This window comes from Mus pahari, chromosome 4, assembly GCF_900095145.1.
Source record: "Mus pahari chromosome 4, PAHARI_EIJ_v1.1, whole genome shotgun sequence".
Taxonomy (NCBI): Eukaryota; Metazoa; Chordata; class Mammalia; order Rodentia; family Muridae; genus Mus; species Mus pahari.
In genome coordinates, this window is record NC_034593.1 from 144544881 (window position 1) to 144567495 (window position 22615).

A 22615-nucleotide genomic window follows, 5' to 3' on the forward strand; every position below is an offset into this window, starting at 1 on the left:
GTCTCCATAACTTCTTTCTCAGCCTGTTTATCATTTTTATAAAAGAGGGCTACTGATTCCTTTGAGCTAATTTTATATCCAGCCACTTTGCTGAAGGTGTTTATCAGCTGTAAGAATTCTCTGGAAGAATTTTTGGGGTCACTTAATTATGCTATCCTACCATCAGTAAATAGTAATACTTTATTTATTTATTTATTTCCAATTTGTGTCTGTTTGGTCTCCTTTATTTGTCTTATTAGTCTAGACAGGACTTCAAGTATTATATTGAAGAGATGGGGAGAGAGCAGACAGGTTTGTCTTGTCCTTGATTTTAGTGGAATTGCACTAAATTTCTCTCCGTTTACTTTGCTGTTGGCTATTGGCTTAGTGTATATTGCCTTTATTTTGTTTAGGTATGCCTCTTGTATCCCAGATTTCTATAAGACTTTCATCACTAAGGAGTGCTGGATTTTCTCAAAGACTCCTTTAGTACCTAATGAGATGATCATGTGACCTTTTTCCTTTCAATTTGTTTATATGGTGGATTATATTTTTCGTATATTCAACCACCTCTGTATCTCTACAGTTTCATTTGTGACTATTTTATTGACTATTTTTACATTAATATTCATAAGGGAAATTGGTCTGAAATTCTCTTTCTTTGTTAAATCTTTGTGTAGATTAGGTATCAGGGTGACTGTGGCCTCATAGAATAAGTTTGACAATGTTCCTTCTGTTTCTATTTTGTGGAATAATTTTAGGAGTATTGGTATTAGCTTTTCTTGAATGCCTGGTAGTTTTCTCTGCTAAAACCATCTGGTCCTGAGCTGTTGTTGTTGTTGTTGTTGTTGTTGTTGTTGTTGTTGTTAGACTCTTAATGACTGTTTCTATTTCCTTAGGGGTTATATGAATATTTTGATAGTTTATCTGATCTTGATTTAACTTTGATAAGTGGTATCTGTTTAGAAAAATTACCCATTTCATTTAGATTTTCCAATTTTGTGACTTTTGGAGTAAGACCTAATGATTCTTTGAATTTCCTCACTGTCCGTTGTTAGTTCTCCCTTTTTATTTCTGATTTTGTTAATTTGGATACTGTCTCTCTGCCTTTTAGTTAGTTTAGCTAAGAGTTTGTCTATCTTGTTGATTCTCTTAAAGAACCAGCTCTTGAGTTTGTTGATTCCTTGTATTGTTCCCTTTGTTTCTAATTAATTGATTTTAGCCCTAAGTTTGATTATTTCCTGCTTTCTACTCCTCTTTGGTATTCTTCCTTTTGTTCTATAGCTTTCAGTTATACATTTAAATTGTTAGTATGAAAACCAGGCTTGGTGGTGCACGCCTTTAATCCCTGCACTTGGGAGGCAGAGGCAGGCTGATTTCTGAGTTCGAGGCCAGCCTGGTCTACAGAGTGAGTTCCAGTATAGCCAGGGCTACACAGAGAAACCCTGTCTCAAAAAAAATAAAAAATAAAAAAATAAAAAAAATAAAAACCAAAAACCAAAAAACAAAATTATTAGTATGAGAACTCTGTAATTTTTTATGAAATCACTCAGGGTTATGAACTTTCCTCTTAGAATTACTTTCATTGTGTTCCATAAGTTTGGGTATATTGGTTCTCGTTTTCATTGAATTCTAAAAAGTCTTTAATTTCTTTCTTTCTTTCCTCCCTGACCCAGTGGTTATTGAGTAGAGAGTTGTTCATTTTCCATGAGTTTGTAGGCTTTCTGTTGTTTCTATTGTTGTCGAAGTCCAGCTTTAATCCATGGTGGTTTGATGGGATTCAATGTGTTATTTCAATTTTCTTGTATCTATTGAGACTTGCTTTGTGACTGAGTATATGGTTATATTTGGAGAAAGTTCCATGAGGTGCTGAGGAGAAGCTTGGATGAAATGATCTGTAGATATCTGTTAGGTTCATTTGATTATAACCTCTGTTAATGTCATTATTTCTCTGTCTAGTTTCTGTCTGGATGACCTGTCCATTGGTGTGAATGGGATGTTGAAGTCTCCCACTATTAATGTGTGAGGTTCGATGTGTGATTTAAGCTTTAGTACTGTTCCTTTTATGAATATGGGTGCCGTTGCATTTGGTGCATAGATGTTCATAATTGAGATGCCATCTTAGATTTTTTTCTTTGATGAACATTAAGTATTCTGTGCATTTTTGGGTTATTTTTGGTTGAAAGTTTATTTTATTAGATATTAGAATGGCTTTTCCAGCTTGCTTCTTGGGTCCATTTGTTTGGAAAACGTTTTTCTGTACCTTTACTCCTAGGCAGAGTCTATCTTTGTTGCTAAGGTGTGTTTCTCATGTGTATTGGGATGATGGATCTTGTTTTTCACATCCTTTCTGTTAGACTGTGTCTTTTTATTGGAAAATTGAATCCATTGATGTTGAGAGATGTTAATGATCAATATTTGTTAATTTCTGTTTTGATGTTGATGGTTTTCTCTCCCCTCTCCCTTCCCCCTTTCTCTCTCTCTCTCTCTCTCTCTCTCTCTCTCTCTCTCTCTCTCTCTCTCTCTCTCTGTATATTTCTCTTCTTCTGGTTTTGCTGGTGTTCCTTCTGTAGGGCTGGATTAATGGAAAGATATTGCTTAAATTTGGTTTTGTCATGGAATATCTTGTTTTCTCTGTCTATTGTGATTGAAAGTTTTGTTGGGCATAGTAGTCTGGGCTGGCACCTGTTATCTCTTAGAGACTGTACAACATCTGTCCAGACCCTTCTGAATTTTAAAGTCTCTGTTGAAAAGTCTGGTGTTAATGCTAATAGGTCTGCCTTTATATGTTGCTGGGCCTTTATCCTTTTGGCTTTTAATATTCTTTCTCTGTTCTGTAAATTTAGTGTTTTGATTATTATGTGGAGGGAGGATTTTCTTTTTCAGTCAATTGTGTTCTGAAAGTTTCTTGTATGTTTATAGGCATCTCTTTCCTTAGGTTAGGGAAATTTTTTTCTATGATTTTATTGAAAATATTTCCTTAGCCTTTGAGTTGAGAGTCTTCTATTCCAATTATTCTTAGGTTTTCATAGTGTCACAAATTTGCTGGAAGATTTGTTTTAGATACTTTTTATCTTTAGCATTTTTTTGACCACTGTATCAATTTCATCTACACCTGAGATTCTCTCTTCTATCTTTTGTATTCTGTTAGTAATGCTTGTATCTGCAGTTCCTGTTCTCTTACCTAGGTTTTCCATGTCTGGGGTTGCCTCCATTTGTGTTTTCTTTATTGCTTCTATTTTCATTTTTGGATCTTAAACACTTTTATTCATTTCTTTCTCCTGTTTGATTTTACTTTCCTGTATTTCTTTCTTTCTTTCTTTCTTTCTTTCTTTCTTTCTTTCTTTCTTTCTTTCTTTCTTTCTTTTTTTTTTTTTAAAGTAAGTACCCTGTAGTTGTCTTCAGACACCAGAAGAGGGCATTGGATCTCATTGTGGACTGTTGTGAGCCACCATGTGGTTGCTGGGATTTGAACTCAGGACCTTTGGAAGAGCAGTCAGTGCTCTTACCCACTGAGCCATTTCACCAGCCCTCCTGTATTTCTTAATATTTATTTATTTCCTCTTTAAGCGCCTCTACCTGTTTGGTTGTATTTTTCCGGTATTTCTTTAAGGGATTTACTCATTTTCTCTTTAAAGGCCTCTGTAATCATTATAAGATTAGATTTAAGGTCATTTTCTTGCTATTCAAATGTGTTAGGATTTCCAGGGCTTGCTGCATTAGCATAGCTGGGTTCTTGTGGTGCCATATTGCCCTGTTTTTTACTGATTGTATTCTTATGCTGGCATTTAGCCATCTGGTTGTCCCTAATGTTGGCAGGCCTGGTAGTCCCTAATGGGAGCAGGCCTCTGGGGTAGAGTTGGTAATCCCTGATAGTAGCAGGTCTCTGGGATTGTAGGTAGAGCTGGTTGTCCCTCCTGGGAACAGGATTCCAGGGATGTAGGTGGAGCTGTGTAAATGGAATGTGGATAGGGCAGGGCTAAATTTGCAGCTGCTGGGTTTGCCCAGAGGGGCCTGCAGGCAGGGAATTGGAGTAGGGGTCTTATTTTCTGCTCCCTGGTGGCTGGAGGCCTCTGGGATTGCAGGTAGAGGTGTAGGCCAGCACATGGAGTGCAGAGAGGACAGGGAAGACCTCAAGTCAACAGGGCTGGCTGGGAAACCTAGCAGGCAGGGGTTCAGGGCTTGGGGATCTCACCTGGTTGCTCCAGGCAGCAGCAGGCCTCCAGAGCTGCAGGCAGAGCTGTAGCCCAGGAAATGGAGTTCAGAGGTGGGCAGGGCAAAACTCACAGCTGCTGGGTTTGCCCAGAGGGACCCTTGTGGACAGGAAGATCTGTATTTCACTCCTTAAGCAGGAACTTAGCATCTCAGATTATAGTGTGTGAAGAGTGTCAGGAGAATGTGGAAACGCGCCATAATTTTGAAAACTCTGAGAACTCTTGGAAATACTGTTCATTGTTCCTGAATCTCAAAGACTCACATATCAGGAATCTGAAAACACTGTTGATGGGTAAATGCTTTTAAAATTAAAATAAATAAGCAAATAATAATTTTTAAAAAGCAAGCAACATCATAAAATGTTCAAAGTGGAAAGGGAAATAGTGTCACCGGTTCCGTAACAGACAGCTTGGGCTATATCATGCACTAAGATAAACTGATGTTTCACACTCTTTAAAAAATGAGGCAGAATTACTCAAGCATAGCAGGAAGATGAGCTTCCCAGAACTAGGGGCTCTGGCTCATAAAGGTCCAAATGCAAGAAAAAGCTAGCAGAAATTTAGACATGTTGAAGTTGTAGCTCAAAAGTCAAACTAGGGGGTAATTAACTGTTACTGAGGACTTAGAAGGTGGGTTTAAATATTCTGAATTCTAGATGAGGGGAGTTTGAGGGAACAGACAGAAACTGACTCTGGAGGGCAAACAGTGTCACAGATGCTGTGACTTCTGAGAGGGGATTTAAGGCTATGAACAGCTTATGAGATACTCTTGGAGAATGGGCACAGGGGAACAGAGAGGGTTGTGGGGTAGAGTTGAGACCATGAGCCTGGAGACAACTCTGTCAGTCCAGATCCTCCCACAGGACAAAGGTGTCTCACAGTGTAGATCCATAGCTGTCATTTTGACACACTACAAAGTTAGATAAGGATGTCCAATCTGATAAGAAAAAAGTTTTGCAACATGTCATAACGAAACCTATTACTTTGTATACTGACTTAAAATGTCCATAAAACGTAAAGACTAAAGTGAAACGTAAAGACTAAAGTGCCCGCTGTTCAAACAAGAGGACCTGAGTTCAGATCTCCCACACTTACATAAAATCTAGGCACAGTGGTCTGGGCCTGTATGGAACTCTGGTGCTGGAGTTATTCAGGATTCCTGGAACTTGCTGCCCAACCAGCCTACCCTGAACAATTAATAAAGTAAAAGAAATCCAATCACTGATCCATACTATGATTATGTGTTCATGCTGTGGCTGTATAGAGGCTAGCATTTACCATAAAAAGTTCATTGCCTTTTGCGAATCCTAATAAGTATGTTTGTTTAAGCCAAATTCTTTGATAAACTACAAACTGTTTTCCTATTGTTAAATATTATATATATATATATATATATATATATATATATATATATATATATATCACAGAATTTAAACCAATATGATCACATTATGGTTTTAGGCAGGATCAAGCATTAATATTTTACCAACATGTTACTAGATTGTTTTATAGAGCTAAGTCATCTAATGACATTCTAATTGATGTGTTTATATAAAGATAAAGAGAGAAGGAATATGTTCTGTGGACATATGGTGAGGTATAGAGGAAGGGGGTGTCTCAGCAGGCCCATGCCAAGGCCTTTCCCCTGAGGAACCAGTCACATGATAGTATAGTATAGAATAGGGTTTATTCAAGGCATGGGGAGGGGAGGCAAGAGGATAGTAGGGGCAGAGAAAGGCAGAGAGAGAAAGTAGAGAAGTAGAGGAGTAAAGGCCAGTCATGAGCACGTGGAGAGATTGGGGAAGGGAATGGGGAAGGGGCGAGGGGACAGAGCAGGAGCAAGAAGGGAAGAACAAGAGGGTAAGAGAGGGAGGAGGGAGCAAGCAGCCCCTTTTATAGTGGGTCAGGCCTACCTGGCTGTTGCCCCGTAACTGTTGGGTAACTGGGATGGAGCATATCTGGCTGTTGCCAGGTAACTGTGAGGAAGAGTTTAGACAGAATGCTAACACTTATGATATTTTTTATTGTAAGTATAAAAACTGTTTGTTGTGGAAAATTTAGGAAACAAACAAAACCATAGAAAAGATAACAGAAATTGCCTTAATTCTTGCTCACTGGGAATTGCTCCTTACATTTTGTATATATGTACAGAAATTTATTCTTAATACAGTTGCAATATGTCTTCTGTTTCTACACCTTTCAAAATCATGATTTTAAATGGTAGTATTAGAATTTATATTTCATTATTTATTCAATGAAAGCCATTTAGGGCTGGGAGGTGGCTCATGACTAAAGCACTTGCCTTATGAGCATGAGAACCAGAGTTCAAGTCCACAAAATTCATGGGCCAAGCACAGTGGCTTGTGTGTTCAACCCCAGCACCACTACAGTGAGATGAGAGGCAGGGAAAAGAAAATTTCTGGAAGCTCATAGAAAGACTGGCCTGGGATACACAGTGTTGAACAAAGAGCTCCTGTCTGGAACAAGATGGAAGGCAAGTACCAATGCCCAAGTTTGTCCTCTGTTGGCTGGTTTTGTGTGTCAACTTGACGAAAGCTGGAGTTATCACAGAGAAAGGAGCCTCGGTCGAAGAAATGCCTCCATGAGATCCAGTTGTAAGACATTTTCTTAATTAGTGAGGGCCCAGCCCATTGTGGGTGATGTCATCTCTAGGCTGGTGGTCCTAGATTCTGTAAAAAAGGAAGCTGAGCAAGCCAGGGGAAGCAAGCCAGTAAGCAGCACCCCTCTATGGTCTCTGCATCAGCTCCTGCCTCCAAGTTTCTGCCCTGTGTGAATTCCTGTCCTTACTTCCTTTGGTGATAAACAGCAATGTGGGAAGTGTAAGCTGAATAAACTTTTTCCTCCCCAATTTGCTTCTTGGTGATGATGTTTTGTGAAGATTACAAACCCTGACTAAGATATCCTCTGACCTCCATGTGCATATAATAACACATGAATGCATGCGGGTATGTGCATGTGGACACACACATGCTAGTAGTGTCCTGTTTTTCTAATGTTAGGCATATATATATTCTGTCCATGTATGTATATACTTACTTTACATCCGGACTTCAGCCCCTGTACTGGCTAGTTTTGTGTCAATTTGACACAGCTGGAGTTATCACAGAGAAAGGAGCTTCAGTTGGGGAAATGCCTCCACGAGATCCAGCTGTGGGGCATTTTCTCAACTAGTGATCAAGGGGGAGAGGCCCCTTGTGGGTGGGACCATCTCTGGGCTGGTAGTCTTGGATTCTATAAGAGAGCAGACTGGGCAAGCCAGTAAAGAACATCCCTCCATGGCCTCTGCATCAGCTCCTGCTCCCTGACCTGCTTGAGTTCCAGTCCTGACTTCCTTGGTGATGAACAGCAATNTGGAAGTGTAAGCTGAATAAACCCTTTCCTCCCCAACTTGCTTCTTGGTCATGATGTTTGTGCAGGAATAGAAACCCTGACTAAGACAGCCCCCCTCTCCTCCCAGTTCCCCCTTCACATGGCCCCTCCTCCCTACCACCCCTCCACTTTACCTCTGAGAAGGGGGAGGTTCTTCCCTGGGTACCAACCTACCCTGGCACCTCAAGTCACTGCAGAACTAGGTACATCCTCTCCCACTAAGGGTAGCCAGTTAGGGAACAGGATCCATAGGCAGGCAACAGAATCAGGGTAAGTCCCCATGCCAGTTTTTGGGGGACCAGCATGAAGACCAAGCTGTATATCTGCTACATATGTGCCGAGGGTCTAGGTCCAGCTCTTATATGCTCTTTGGTAGTTAGTTCAGTCTCTGAGAGCCCCTGAAGGTCCAGGTTAGTTGACTCTGTTAATCTTCTTGTGAAGTCCCTCTCCCCTCCGGGTTCCTCAATCCTTCCCCCAACTCTTCCACAAGACTTTCCAAGCTCAGTCTAATGTTTAGCTGTGGGGTCTCTGCATCTGTTTAGGTCAGCTGCTGGGTAGAACCTCTCAGGGAGCAGTTTTGCTAGGTTCCTGTCTGTGAATCTAGGCTGACAGATACAAACATAGCCTGAGGCTCCAAGGTAGTTAGAGGAGGAAGGCATGCCCAGGCCTGCAATGTGTCCCTATGGATCCTATGAAGGCAGCTCAGCCCACCCGCCCACCCCAAATTGCCAGGGGTTGCCACTGCATTCAAAGATGTCTGTCTTACCTATATATCTAGGCATTCAGTAACAAACATAGCATTAACAGTGTCTTAATCCCAGCACTTGGGAGGAAGAGGCAGGCGGATCTGTGTGAGTTCAAGGCCAGCACAGTCTACAAAGCGAGTTCTAGGACAACTGGGACACAGAGAAATTCTATCTCAAAAAAAAAAAAAAACCCACAGAAACAAAAACAAAAACAAAACCCAACCCCCCCCCAAAACCCTGAACTAACTAATAAATATATATTTTTATGTTGATGTCAATAGAATGCATATTAAACTAACATTTTCAATTCTTTTCTTTAAGCACTACTATGGTAGTAAAATTGAGTGGTTTGGGTTTTACTTGACTTACATTTGAAGAAATAAAAAAAAAAAAAAAAAAAAAAAAAGCAAGAGCCTGGAAGCAAACTCTGAAGTGGTGGCCAAAGAGGAGCATGACTTAAAGGCTCGCTCTGGATTCCTGCTTTGAGCTCACGCCCTGGCTTCCTTTGAGGATGGGGTGTATGTAAGCCAGAACACCCCTTTCCTCCTCAAGCCGGTTTTGGTCAGTGTTTTGTCACAGCGACAGAAAAGCAGCTATGGTAGGAGAATACATTTGTCCTTTCAGGTTCTCTCGTGCACCCCCTGTCTCTGACTGTTAAGTGTTCTGCTGTGGAAGTGTGCCCTACAGAAGGGCGGCGCCTGGCTAGGAACAGGCGGCAAACGACTGAAGGTGCAGACCGATTACACTTAACCAGCAGTCAAGTTTGCAAGTTTCCTGCCAGATGAAAAAGATGGCAGTGTGCCTATGTTAGTCACGCTTCTGAGAAGGTGAACTGGGCGATCTAAAGCTAAGTGCCTATCTCTGATTACAATCAGAAATGGGTCTGAATTGTGAGAGGACTTTGACTCTTGGGCAGCGTGTCAGCCTATGCCCTGAGACCACCTTTCCCAGACCTTCACGAACCCCCCAGCCACAATCTCCAAACTTTGAATTTCTCCTTCATTTACTCCGAAGAGGTGAAGTTTTCCCCCGTGAGGAATAGCCTTTCACTTCGTAGCTTCTTCCTTTGTGTTTGTTATCTGTTCCAAATAGCTTTATGCCATAATTAACCAGAGAAAGTCCAAACATTTGGCTGTACGCTGGGCCTCTGGTCCAGCTGATGGTTGGCAAAACCGGGAGATCAGAGGATGTCCCTAAAGCTATCAGTGGTGGCAAAGCCAGCAAGAGAGTAAAGGACACTGTCAGTCTTGTGTTCAGTGTTTGTGAGCTATGTGTCACCCTGTGTTTACATCAGATAAACAAGGGTAGCCTCAAAAACAGCAGTGTGGGACCCAGAGGTGACCAGACTAGCTAAGCAGAGAGAACAGCGCAGCAGCTTGAAGCAGCGGCTGCCCTTTCCTAATCCTCCAACGATCCTCCACATCATGCAATTACAGGCTTGAAAGGGCCCAAACTGGTTTGCAGTCTAATCGAGCAACAAGTTCATCAAAGGATGGGAATTTCCAGTGGAGCAGGTTGCTCTGCTGCAGCCCAACTGAGTCCAGAGCAAAACACCATAGATAAAAATTGGCTTATAAAGAAATTTCCCTTAAAGAATTACATTAGGAATGAAGTAAGGATGTATAAACGTCCCATCATGGCGCCTAAGAGCAGCTCGCCAGTTTTAATTTCTGCTACACAAATTTGTTTGTCTGGGTATAGTTATTTGTCATTCTCAGTGGCAAGGCACATCTGAAACATGAAGATTAGTTCTGAAAATTTCTAAGTATGTGAAGTCCAAACTTACTGCCATAAAACAAAATCTGAGTGCAGAAAATGAATATATATATATATATATATATATATATATATGGTCCTACTCATTCATATATATGATATATAATACATATTAAGATTATATATAATCTCTCTTATCCCATGGTCCTACTCATTCATATAGGACCATGGGATAAGAGAGATTTTGTTTTCCCATGAGAATGCTGCAGGACTCACTTGTCTGTGGGGAGGGGACACGGTTCCTACTCTGTTCCTGCGTATTTTTTAGTGCAGAGGTTTCTCTTTCAGCTGATACTCAGGGGAAAGGCAAGAAACCAGAGATGCTGCCTCTTGACTCGCTTGACCAGATCCCATGTTATATGTAGCTGCTGAGAAGTAATTCAAGTATATATATATGTGTGTGTGTGTGTGTGTGTGTGTATCTTGTATGTATGTATGTATATATATGATTAAAAAGAAAAAAAGAAAATAACTTCTATACCAGTTGAATATGTTTTACATGTCCTCCCCAAAGAGTACTGCGTTACCAGAAATTCTACCAGAAGTTGCAGATCCATGCCCAAGGTTTTCTCGTAAAGTCTGAACAGCTTAAAAAAAATATTTGCAGACTCACACACGAAAATTGGCATCACAGACTAACTCCTTAAGTATAAGAAGGAAATCCACAGGCAGATGCCAACTTGTGTTCTTACTCAAGATGAGATGGTAATCTGAGGCCCTGCTTCCTCTTCTGCAGGCAGTTGGAAATGGAGCATCGTGGGTGCTACCTTCAACTCCATTTATCTGCATGTGTCTCAGCACGTGATTTCTAGGAAGAGCTGATGTGGCCTCCCGGGTGCCAGCTATTGCTTAGAGAGCTTATTACTAATTTTATAATCACTGCATTGCTAGTGGGAAATTATAGGAAATTACCAACCACTAACCAGTGTGTGGCACATGAAACCTATGTTAGCCCCATAAAAATAATGTTAAATTATTAGTCTCATAAAATTAAATTATTAAGCAGGTCTTTGCAAAAATAGCTAAAATCTCATTTTAATAAATCATCTTGTAAATATTCATGACCACAAAGAGTTAAAGAAATGTAATATTTCATTTTATAAAAGAAAATCTTCGTATATATATATATATGAATATATGAATATATGAACATATATATATTTGCAAGAAGTTTTTTTTTTCTGTTGTTTTCTTTATTTAGATTTCAAATGCTATCCCGAAAGTTCCCTATACCTCCCCCCTGCCCCTGCTCCCCTACCCACCCACTCCCACTACTTGGCCCTGACCTTCCCCTGTGCTGGGTCATTTAAAGTTTGCAAGACCAAGGGGCCTCTCTTCCCAGTGATGACCGACTAGGCCATCTTCTGCTACATATGCAGCTAGAGACACGAGCTCAGGGGGTACTGGTTAGTTCATATTGTTGTTCCACCTACAGGGTTGCAGACCCCTTCAGCTCCTTGGGTACTTTCTCTAGCTCCTCCATTGGGGGCCCTGTGTTCCATCCAATAGCTGACTGTGAGCATCCACTTCTGTGTTTGCCAGGCACTGGCATAGCCTCACAGGAGGCTGCTATATCAGGCTCCCTTCAGCAGAATCTTGCTGGCGTGTTGCAAGAAGTTTTAAGTAGCATGATCAGAACAATTCCTGAAAAGCAGTCAGGGCCCAAATACATTTGGCTTTTAGATGATTGCACTTTACAAGGTTCTGCCAGAGGAAGGCAGAACTTTTACAGTTGTTTAAAAATAAGGGGGAAGAGGATTAGTGTGTTTGTTACAAAAACAAATGGATTGAAAAGAGCGGTTTTAAAGCTTTTAATCAAATACACTGATCTCTTACCCACACACTGCTGAGCAGGATGCATTCAGCTATGTCTGTTGTCAACTAGAAATCGAGGTCACTGGGACAGGAGTTCATGACAATGTTTCACTTTTATTTCATAGTTCTTGATAATGCTCCTGAGAAAATGAAGACTATAAACAAGCTTTATCCCTGAGCAAGAACAGAGTTTTCACTCCTCATTCTCTTTATTGTTTATTGGAGCCCAGTACGGAGGGGGGGGGGNGGGAACTAATTTTCCACTGCTGCTGTAACAAACAATTAGATGCTTGGAACCTCAAAAGTCACAGAACTGTGTCTCAGAGCTCTGTAGGTTAGTCTGACATGAGTGTCCTGGGACTGTAGTCAGTGTGTCCAGGAGTCCACATCATTGCTCTATTTCCTATGTGTTATGACCAAGGCAAGTGGTATTCTCACCAATAAGCTGCTACCCCCAAGATCTTCTGGGTAACCAAGGGCCGAAGTCATTGTTTGGGGGGACTCTGGGGCATGACCTCCCAACAACTCAAAGGGAAGTTCTCTGTACCTGGCACTGTGTTCTTTGTTTGCTAACTGTGGCTTCTGATAAGAGGATTGTCCCCCTGCCCCTCATGTATGAAGCTCCATTTACACCCTTTCTTATACGCATATATTTTAGGAAACTTACAGTTTTTCCAACCATCCTTAGTTTGAGTACCCCACTTCCTGTGCACTGCCTTCCCATCCCACGTTTTGTCTCAAGCCTTCCCTTCCTGTGTTCCATTCTCCCGTCTCCCCATGGTTTGTCTCTAGCTACTGGTACTCACCAGCATTTCATGTTAAACCCACAAATAGAAAGATTTGAAGTTGGTACCCTCTTTTAAGATGAAAGATTTGCTTTTCATTTGCTTTTCAGGGCCTGGTTGATCTCACTTGGTATGAATTTTTCCAGTTCCAAGTTCTATCATACATTTACTTGAAAAGTTAGTAACTTCATTTCTCTTTACAGCTAAATAAAATTTCATTAAACATTAAAATGTACGTTAAGCATTTTCACCATATGTTCATCAGTTGATGGACATCTCAGCTGCTTTCATCCCCTGCTGTTGTAAGAACAGCAATGAATACGAATAAGCAGGCATCTGCCTCTATAACAGGAAGTTGAGTCCTTTGGGTATATGCCCAGGATTGATATAGCTGAGTCATAAGGCAGATGTATTAATGGTGTATTGGAGCATCTTTACACTTATTTCCACAATGTCTACCTCCATTTCCATTCCCACCAGAGGTGAAGGAAGAGGATCCCTTTTTCTGGAGCCCTCACTAGATACATCTGTTGCCATTTGTTTTCTTAGTCTTGTCCACTGTGAGATGAAATCTCCAAGTTTTGATTTGCATTTCCCTGGTTGATAAGGATGCAGCACACTCCTTGGCCTTTTTGTAAGCTCCGTTTAACCCTAGAGTTGTTTGTTTGCTTGGGGCTTTGGGTTTTGTTTTGTTTTGCTTTGTTTTTGAGTTCTCTCGCCCCTTTGATCGTTTCCTTCACTGTGCAGATGCCTTTAAGTTTAAACAGTTTTATTTTTAATTGAAAACTTTGCAATACAGTTCAAACCCAAAGATACACTGATTTGATACCTGCCAGGAGAGGTAGTTGGAGAACAGTACAAGCCTTTTTTTTTTTTTTTTTTTTTTTTTTAAAATAAGAAAACAGTCCTGCTTCTGGGATAACAGAAGACCTGTTTGTGCTATTAAAACCATGTAATTACTGTCACTGTAATCTAAAGTCTGAGCTAAGGTGTTTTAAGACAGTGGTGTAGGTCTCATGTAGCATGATAAGACACACAGAACAGAGCACATGTGTTACATGTTCAGAACCAAGGCTGCACTGCAGTAAAGACAGCTCAGCCCTACACATCTAGATATCTGGGACTAACTCAATTTTTGGTCACTACACATGCAACAGTTTATCCTTTTGCTGTATTTTTTAAAAAATCTCTACATTCAATGACATGACCTCATATGGGGTCACAACCCCCCAGTTTAAGATGCTCCACATTAGATCACAGGTGTGTATTTCCACGGTTCTAGAGTCTGGGAACTCCAAAGTTGCTTCTTGATTCAGTTCCCCATAAAAACCAGTTTTCTGTCTTGTAGATGGCCATCTTTAGACTGCATCTGCACATCCAGGACAAAGATCTTCTATCTCTTTCTTTCCCTTTAAAGACTCTGATCTCATCTCAGGGGCTCCATCCTCTGATCTCATCTAAACTGAGTGTCTTAGTTAAGGTTTTACTGCTGTGAACAGACACCATGACCAAGGCAACTCTTATAAGGACAACATTTAATTGGGGCTGGCTTAGAGGTTCAGAGGTTCAGTGCATTATCATCGAGGCAGAAGCATGACAGCATCTGGGCAGGCGTGGTGCAGGAGAAGCTGAGAAGTCTACATCTTCATTTGAATGCTACTAGAAGACTGGCTCCAAGGCAGCTAGGATAAGGGTCTTAAAGCCCACAACGACAGTGACAAACCTACTCCAACAAGGCCACACCTCCTAATGGTGCCGTACCCTGGGCCAGGCATATACAAACCACCACACTGAGTTACCCGAGCTCTGGCCCCATCACAGTGGGTATTAGGACTTCAGACATGAGCTCTGGAGAACACAAACTTCACTGCATAGCAGGACCTCCCTCAGTGACCGTTATTGCTCCAACTCAAGTGTGAGTGGAAGGGTTTGGGTTAGGATGAGACTGTGGCCATGGGTTTAAAATAAAAATTCTTTAAAAAGATGTTTTTCGGGCTGGTGAGATGGCTCAGGGGGTAAAAGCACCCGACTGCTCTCCCGAAGGTCCAGAGTTCAAATCCCAGCAACCACATGGTGGCTCATAACTGTCTGTAACAAGATCTGACGCCCTCTTCTGGAGTGTCTGAAGACAGNTACAGTGTACTTACATATAATAAATAAATAAATCTTTAAAAAAAAAGATGTTTTTCAAAAAGTGACAATTTTAACAATGTTTTACTTTACACATATTATCCATAATGCTGTCCAGTACCTGTGTGCTAGCCTTGTGTGCTGGCTAATTTAGTCAACATGTCATACATAGGCTAGAGTCATCTGTGAAGAGGAAATCTCAACTTAGAAAATGTCTGCCTAAGTCTTGGCTGTAGGCAAGCAAGCCATGGAGCATTTTCTTAATTAGTGATTGATGTGGGAGGCCCCAACCCATTGCTATTAAGTCATCCCTGGACTGATGGTCCTGAATTCCAGAAAAGAACAGGCAGAGCAAGCCATAGGGAGCAACCCAGTAAGCAGCATGGCCGTGTGTGTGTGTGTGTGTGTGTGTGTGTGTGTGTGTGTGTGTGTATGATGTGTATATATGAATGTTGGCTTATGTGTACCATAGTTCAGTTGCAGAGGTCAGAATCCTCTGCAGCAGGTCCAACCTCCAGGTTGTGGCCCTCTTCAGGTTCCTGTCCTGATTTCCTCCGATGATGGACTACTAGGTACAAGTACGAGCCAAATGAACCTCTCCCACCCAACTTGCTTTTTGGCCATGGTGTTTTACTGAAGCATTAGTAACTCTAAAATGCCGTGTAGGTACATGACTAGTAGTCACATAGGTCTAGAAGGTGAAGTCAACCCTATCTTTGCTTATGTTCATAATATGGCATCTGGATCATTCCTGTCTCTAACTGTCATGGAAACTGCACTGTTGTGGATAGCAACGCACACACTGCTGCTCAGAAAGACCCAACCCATGGTTATGTCTTAGTGTTGCTCCGGTGAAGATATAAATTACATTCTTTATGTTTGCACCAGGTTTCGTACCCACTCCCACTGTGTGGGGGTCACCCTTGCCACACCTCTCAGTAATACTTCTGGTGACCACAGTTCCTCATTTACAGTGCTGTGTGGGTTTAAAATGCTTCTTCCTCCATTATTGCTGTTTCTCTAATGATTTTGAACATCTAATGATTTTGAACATCTTTTCATATGCTTAAGAACTGTTTTCATATGCTTAAGAACTGTTACATATGTTTCTTCATATTAAAGAAACCAATATTTACCCACATATACTTATTATATGCCACTCATATGCTAATAGTGTTGCCCTCATATATGTACTGTGTAATATAGTCCTTCAAATATAAATGCTTGTCAAATGTTTGTCTGCTATTTGCTAAATATTGGTCTAGACTCTAGACACTGGGACTATACTAGTTGAAGAATAGCACCAAATGCCTTCCATCCTGAAGTTTGTTTTAACATGTAGATGGAGACACCAACACACAAAGAGATTAAAAAATAAAATAACTCGTATGATGAAGTTTTTTATGTCGACTTTATGTGAAAAATTTTATGTCTACTTTATATGAATACATATTTTTCCTGCATGTATGTATGTGCAGTGTGTGTGTGTGTGTGTGTGTGTGTGTGACATTCGATCCCCTAGAACTGGAGTTACAGTTAGTTGTGAGATGCCTTGTGGGTGCTGGAAACTGAGTTAAATCTTCTAGAAGAGCAGCCAGCATTCTTTTTTTTTTTTTTTTTTTTTTTTTTGGTTTTTTGAGACAGGGTTTCTCTGTATAGCCCTGGCTGTCCTGGAACTCACTTTGTAGACCAGCAGCCAGCATTCTTAACCTCTGAGCCTTCTCTGCAACCACACAACTTGTAGTTTTAATAAACTTAAATTTGAATTTGGTTCAGTCATTTCACATCATTAAGTTAAAGTTTTTGAAACTGTAAAATGGAAGTGGTAATAGTCCCAACCTTTAAGTTTGCTAAATGCATGTGAATACTGTCCCACAGTACCCACACTAGAGAAATAAAAGCCACCGATGGCAATCACAGAAGTGTGGTTGTTCCCCCCCCCTTTCTTCTACATTCTTATTCAATGATAGATTTTAATTAGAATTACTGACATTTATACTTACTGTGTTCTCAGATCATTATTTCTGAAGTCTCATTTGGGTGCCAGCCTACTGGTGAATTTGGCTAATTTTGAGAAGTATTATATCTAGGCTTCTTAATTTTCAAAGGCCAAGAGCCAAGTTCCCATGTGTTTTACAAAACTATGTCCTGTCAAATCTCCCAAAATGTGGGGAAATCCATAGAACAGGCTCAGCTCGGAGCAGCAATCTGTTACAGTGTCTGGATGGACACTCCGTTCAGCGTTCAGCAGTGAGCTTATGAAAACACAGGCTGTGCCAGGTGCTCTGCAGAGACGCGTGTTGCCCCGGATGGGGCTCAGTGGCCCTCCTCAGCGGATCAGAGTCTCGGACAGATGGGCATGGATTTGGATGCGCCCACTGAGCCCAAGTCCGTGGCAGCATGTAACCTTGTCAAGCTTTGCAACAACTCTTTGTGCTTCTTTCTTAGATAATGATGTTGAAAATGATCTTCAATCAGATGTCGGTGGAGCAATGCAAGACACAGATGGGAAAGGAGAAGGAGTGCAATTCCTTCCTAATTGCAGTTCGCCTGGCTTCGCTGAACCAGATCTTGGATCCCTGGGTTTATCTGCTGCTAAGAAAGATCCTTCTTCGGAAGTTCTGCCAGGTAGCAAACGCTGTCTCCAGTTGCTCTAGTGATGGACAGAAAGGGCAGGCCATCTCATTGTCTAATGAAGTAGTACAGCCAGGGCCATGAAAGAGAACACAGCCAATGAGCATAGACACAGTTTTTGCAGCCAATGTCCCTAATCCTTATGGACTGAGGCATCTCTGGTATGCTGCTGTTTATGTGTTGGAGTGGAATTTTTGATATAAAGCTAGATGGTCTGAGAAACATAGATAATCCTTTCTGTGCCAAAATCCTGAAACACAAACAAAGGAAAAAATCTGTTAATAACAGTCTAGCATTTTGAGTCTTTGCCAGTGTTAACTGAATATGGGGTTATTTATGTGAAGAAACACTGATAAATGAACTTGAGATACTTGGGGTTAAGGATGGTTTCTGCCCCAGCACGCTGTGTGAGGACTTGGGAGTGTAAACCCCTGGGCAAGGGATGAAGCCACAGCGATGATTTGTGTTGTCTGAGGACATTGGTCATGTTCTCTTTCATCATTGTCTCTGTAACTTTTCTGGCACACTTTTTCCACTCAAAATTTAAAGCATCTAATTGGGTTTTAAAAAATGTATAACATATCCACATATTTATTGTCCTGATGCTATTCAAATATTGTTCAATAGATTATTAGCTCATAACTTTATAAAACTTAACTTTGGTTGGGTTGTTATGGAAGTTTATTCCTTAATTAAAGAAGAGAAAACTCCACTTGCTGCAAACAAGACAGTTTATGTCTACCTTCTGTTTCAGAATGTGCTTTCCTTTGAATACATTTTGCATTCTTAGAAGCCTAGAGGAAAGTCCTAACTGATCTATGAGAGTCATGAACTGTATTTCAGAGTGCTACCTAAAGGCTGGATTGCGAACTGAGGGTTAGTCCTGTTCCCAGTGTTCTCTGGTCTTGAAATATCAACTCTGACTCTAGAACAAATAGAAATTTAGAGACTAAATAAAGATTTGCCATAGTTTGGCTTCCTTGAACAATAGGAATAGTAATGATGACTTTTCGGCCTTTGCCCTGCCCTTGGGCTAGCACTGTCACTTAGCTCTGCGGCTGGGCTTGCTTTTCACACTGCTTACAAGGGCACAGGCTTGACCTTTGGCTTAATGTCACCTTGTCTCACAGGTAAATTACAAGCAGGAGCTTTGAGATTCTAGAGCTTAAAAGTTACCCCACAAACACTGTGTTCCTTCAGGACAATCCCAAACAACTGTCTTTATTCTTTGGCACCCTCATTTTGCAAGATCATTGGTAATTAATGTGAAGATTCTGATTTGCACTTTATTGCTTCCTAGTTTCTTCAAAGCTGAAGCTTTCTTTCAGCTTCCTACATAATGGCATTTTCTTTCCATTAGCACCAGTTTGGATGAGGGTTGATTATAACTGTTACACTGTATCTGTTAGACTAATTATGCTTACTGGCCTAGGACAGTTAGGATAATCAGTCTAAAAGATCAGGTCAAACTGAGTCAGAACTTAAAGTCTAATGGAGGCACTGTCATCATCCAGAATGGCTCCATAATCCAGATGTAAAAATAAAGATAAGAATAAACCTATACTAACCCTGCTATAAAAAGCTCCCTTTCATATGATTTACAGAGTATAAGACAAAACTATCCTCCCCTAATACTTAAATGACCTTATAACAAAGAGGCTTTGCTTTGGGGTGCTCCTGAGCCCTCTTGTAATTAGGTAGACACATAGCTGGGTTTGAGTGGTGAAGTGAAATTTTAATATTTCTTCCAATACTTACTGTAGCATCTGAAATATAGGACTTTCCAATAAACATTGTTAAAAGGATGAGTGAATGAGATTCTGCCAACACTTCTGCTTTTGACACATTTGTTATAGCTCGCCCAACCTGTGAAGCAAATGACTTCTTATTTAGTTGAGTGAACAGACATATGCCTTTAGAGGCATTTGCTGTGTTGTTTTATAGCATGGTGTCATTTGTGTTAATAATCTAAAGGATATATTTCCAACTGGTAAAGGAAGTCACCATGAAAAGGACATCAGTTCTCATCAAGCTACAAAACCAGAAGAGGTTGAAACTTATTCTAGGCTATGAAATCAGTTCCTGCCCAGGGATTCCATGGTAGGAGTAAATGGATGGCTACTTTTAAACAAGCTTTAAAAGGAGGCAGCAAGGGAAGAAATTGTAAGGTTTTTGTTTTTTTGTTTTTTGTTTTTGTGTTTTAACCTGGAAAGCCATTGGTAAGTCTAGGATGAGAAGTAAAAATCTCCAGTCTCAGTGTTGGATGATGGGAGTTCAGTGGTATACTGCAGAGGTTCTCTGTACAGAAAGTATACTTCTGCAGACAGAAGGGGATGTCTCATTCCTGAGTTCAATTCACTGGCCTTTATTTTTTCTTAACAATATTTTATTGACTATTTAGACATTTCTCATGATGAACACTCTCACTTCCCAGTCCTCCCAGCTCCCCCCCCAAAAAAAAGATGAAGAACAAAAAACAAGTCCAGTTTGTGCTGCTCATACATTCACTGGAGCATGATCAAACTCCTGGAGACCAGCCCCTTAAAGAAAACTGAGTCCTTCCCCATACACACTCCATCAGAAGCCATCAACTGTGGAAAAACTACAATTCAGCATCCTTATCACAATTTTAAAGAATTCTTTCTGATGACTTTCTGTCTAGTCTGTTACTTTGGGGGAGAGTAAAGGAAGGTGGGATCAGGAGTTGTCACAGAACTCTTTCATGTCCCTCTTTCTCAGTATTTCGGCAGACAGCAGTACCAAGGCACTCCAAGCAAGCTCTCAAGGTCAATTTGTTGGTCTTTAAGGTCGTTCCCACAAAGCTCATTTATCCATGCATATGAATGTACAGGAAGAAGAATGCTTACATAAGATTATAGTTTGTTCTTGAACTTGAAAGTATTAATTAGAGTCCTAGAAAACCACATGGAAAGACCAAGTGACTGAAATTTAGAGACACATGTTTCTAGTATCTATGTTTTCAAATAAATTCAGACTTCATGTTATATCATAGACAGGATAGATAATATATTGTCAACTACAAAGAATTAACATTTCAAATAAAATGTACTCAGTGACTGTCTTAAAAAAATACTCTTCAGATGGAGAAACAAAATGTTTTATGGTTATTTTAGAGCCAGGCATTGTGGCCCACGCCACTAGTTCAGACTACAGGGGTATAGACCAGAAGATCATCTCAAATTGAGACTACCCTAGCTTATGTAGTTATTTCCTGCCAGCCAGGCAACACAGAGACAGCATCTCAGAAAATAACCACAACAATTTGAGATTTATCAAATTTGCCTAATGTCAAGACATCTTAAATAAATAAATGTTTAATCACAATAGGCTTAAACCATTCTGAAATGAAAGGCATATGTATATTTTTGCACAATTTTTCTTGATCTTATAAGTGATCTCCTGATAGAGTTACAGAAAAATATTATAGAATGTCCCATAAGTTAATGATGAGACCTAAAGCTCACAGGCAGGCTGCAAAGTGGTGGCACCGTAGCAGCATACTGATGCTTGAAGTCCATTTGGACTTGAAATTCATTGATTATTTAATCAACGGTTTTCACAGTTTTATAAATTGGAGGCCCCAAATTAGCGACTGGCTTTCAGACTTCCCCAGCATAAAAAAATTATTCAGTTATTCAATAGATCCTTTGGGCTGAGATCAAACCAGAGATGAAAAATAGCTCTTCTAAATTTATTGGCAAGTGTGTTGCCAGTTAACTCCAAATTACTTTGAAACTGCACATGATGTAGAGTAGAGTGGCAGGCCACCTGCAAAGCACTTGTTACAGTAAGTACTGGAGTAGCTTAACTAACTAGAATAATTAAATGTGTTTTATCCACCCAGTCATAGACTGTGAAAGAGTATCACAGATCCCTACTTAACGTTTGTTTTGTGATTATTTTTTAAAAAATTAAAATACGTCAAAATTGAAATCTAAATAAATGTTTAAAATTTGTGCATCTTTGATTAAGACCAGAGATGTGTTTTCTGTGTTGCAAGGAAAAGCTGACTAGAGTTAAGCTACAGTTAGCATTATCACAGTATTACATATGGAAGTATTACAAAGTTTCAAAGTCAATCCAAGGAAATAGTTGGGGATAGCAAATGAAGCACGAACTGAGCATTAAGGAAACTTTTCAGTTTATGTATCATGCTTTATGATCCCTAAGGTAAAGATCATGTCACAGCCTGTGAACATTTAACTCACACCATTATAATAGGATGGCACCATAAGCAGAGATCATTCTCTGCAAAGACAGCTCTACCACGCACATCATAATTGCTACCTGTCTGAGTTCCACTGAGACAAAGAATATTGTTTTCAGAGCTTCTCACCAGCCAGCTGTGTGTTCTAAACATTAAGCAGCACATGTGCTGACTTCCCACACCCACCTTTGAAACTGATTTAACCCCCCACCACCACCATCTTCCCTACCCTGACTGCCTGTCCTCTCAGAGAAAGCAAAGAACAGAAATATTTGCTGTTGGTGAGGTTTGTGTTGTTTTTTGTCAGCTTCAATGGAGCAATTTTATTATGAAGTAAAGAAAGGGAGGAAGGAAAGAAATCTCCCAGAAAAAACAAACAAACAAACAAACAAACAAACAGCCCTTTCATGCTTTTTGAGTATTTTGGAAAGAATTCCACATCTAATGTCCCCTTTTAATTGTGAAGCTTTGGATTCTGGTGTGAAATGCTTTAGATTTAAAGTATGCTTATCTTTTAAAGTAAGCAGGTCTTGGGACAGTGAGTCACCAAGATTGAGCAGTCATTTGAAAATAGTTTCCTTGTGTAGTTTTCAGATTCTGGAAAAATCAATGTTTATTGAGAAGCTATGGGAGGTTTGTGTAATTCGAGATTCTTAGTGTTTTAGAAAGGACTGCTATGTGTGTATGCATTGGGTGAGGTGGAGAATATGGTAGAGAAGCCTTGTCTACTGCAACATGCTAAAAACCCTGGTCCTTTAAGGCAGAGCTCAGAAGCAGAGGCAGGGAGGGGCTTCCGTTAACTGGAGACACTGCTTACCAGGAAGACAAAGTGTGTGGCGAGTGTGGCGCTGGGCTCCTTGTCATTAAAAAAAAAATGGTAAAAGCATTCAGTCAGAGAGGGGGAGAGAGAGGGGGGGG

At 40.5% G+C, this 22615-nt stretch overlaps 1 protein-coding gene across 2 annotated transcripts in view; it reads left to right on the top strand.

Moving 5' to 3' along the window:
- The window catches only part of Ptger3 (prostaglandin E receptor 3), an 80979-nt gene that overhangs the window by 23036 nt on the left and 35328 nt on the right, over positions 1 to 22615 (top strand). For both annotated transcript variants that reach the window (XM_021196734.2, XM_021196736.2), the window contains exon 2: positions 17284 to 17463. In XM_021196734.2, the coding sequence (XP_021052393.1) occupies positions 17284 to 17463 (180 nt within the window). The remainder of the gene's footprint in view (positions 1 to 17283; positions 17464 to 22615) is intronic.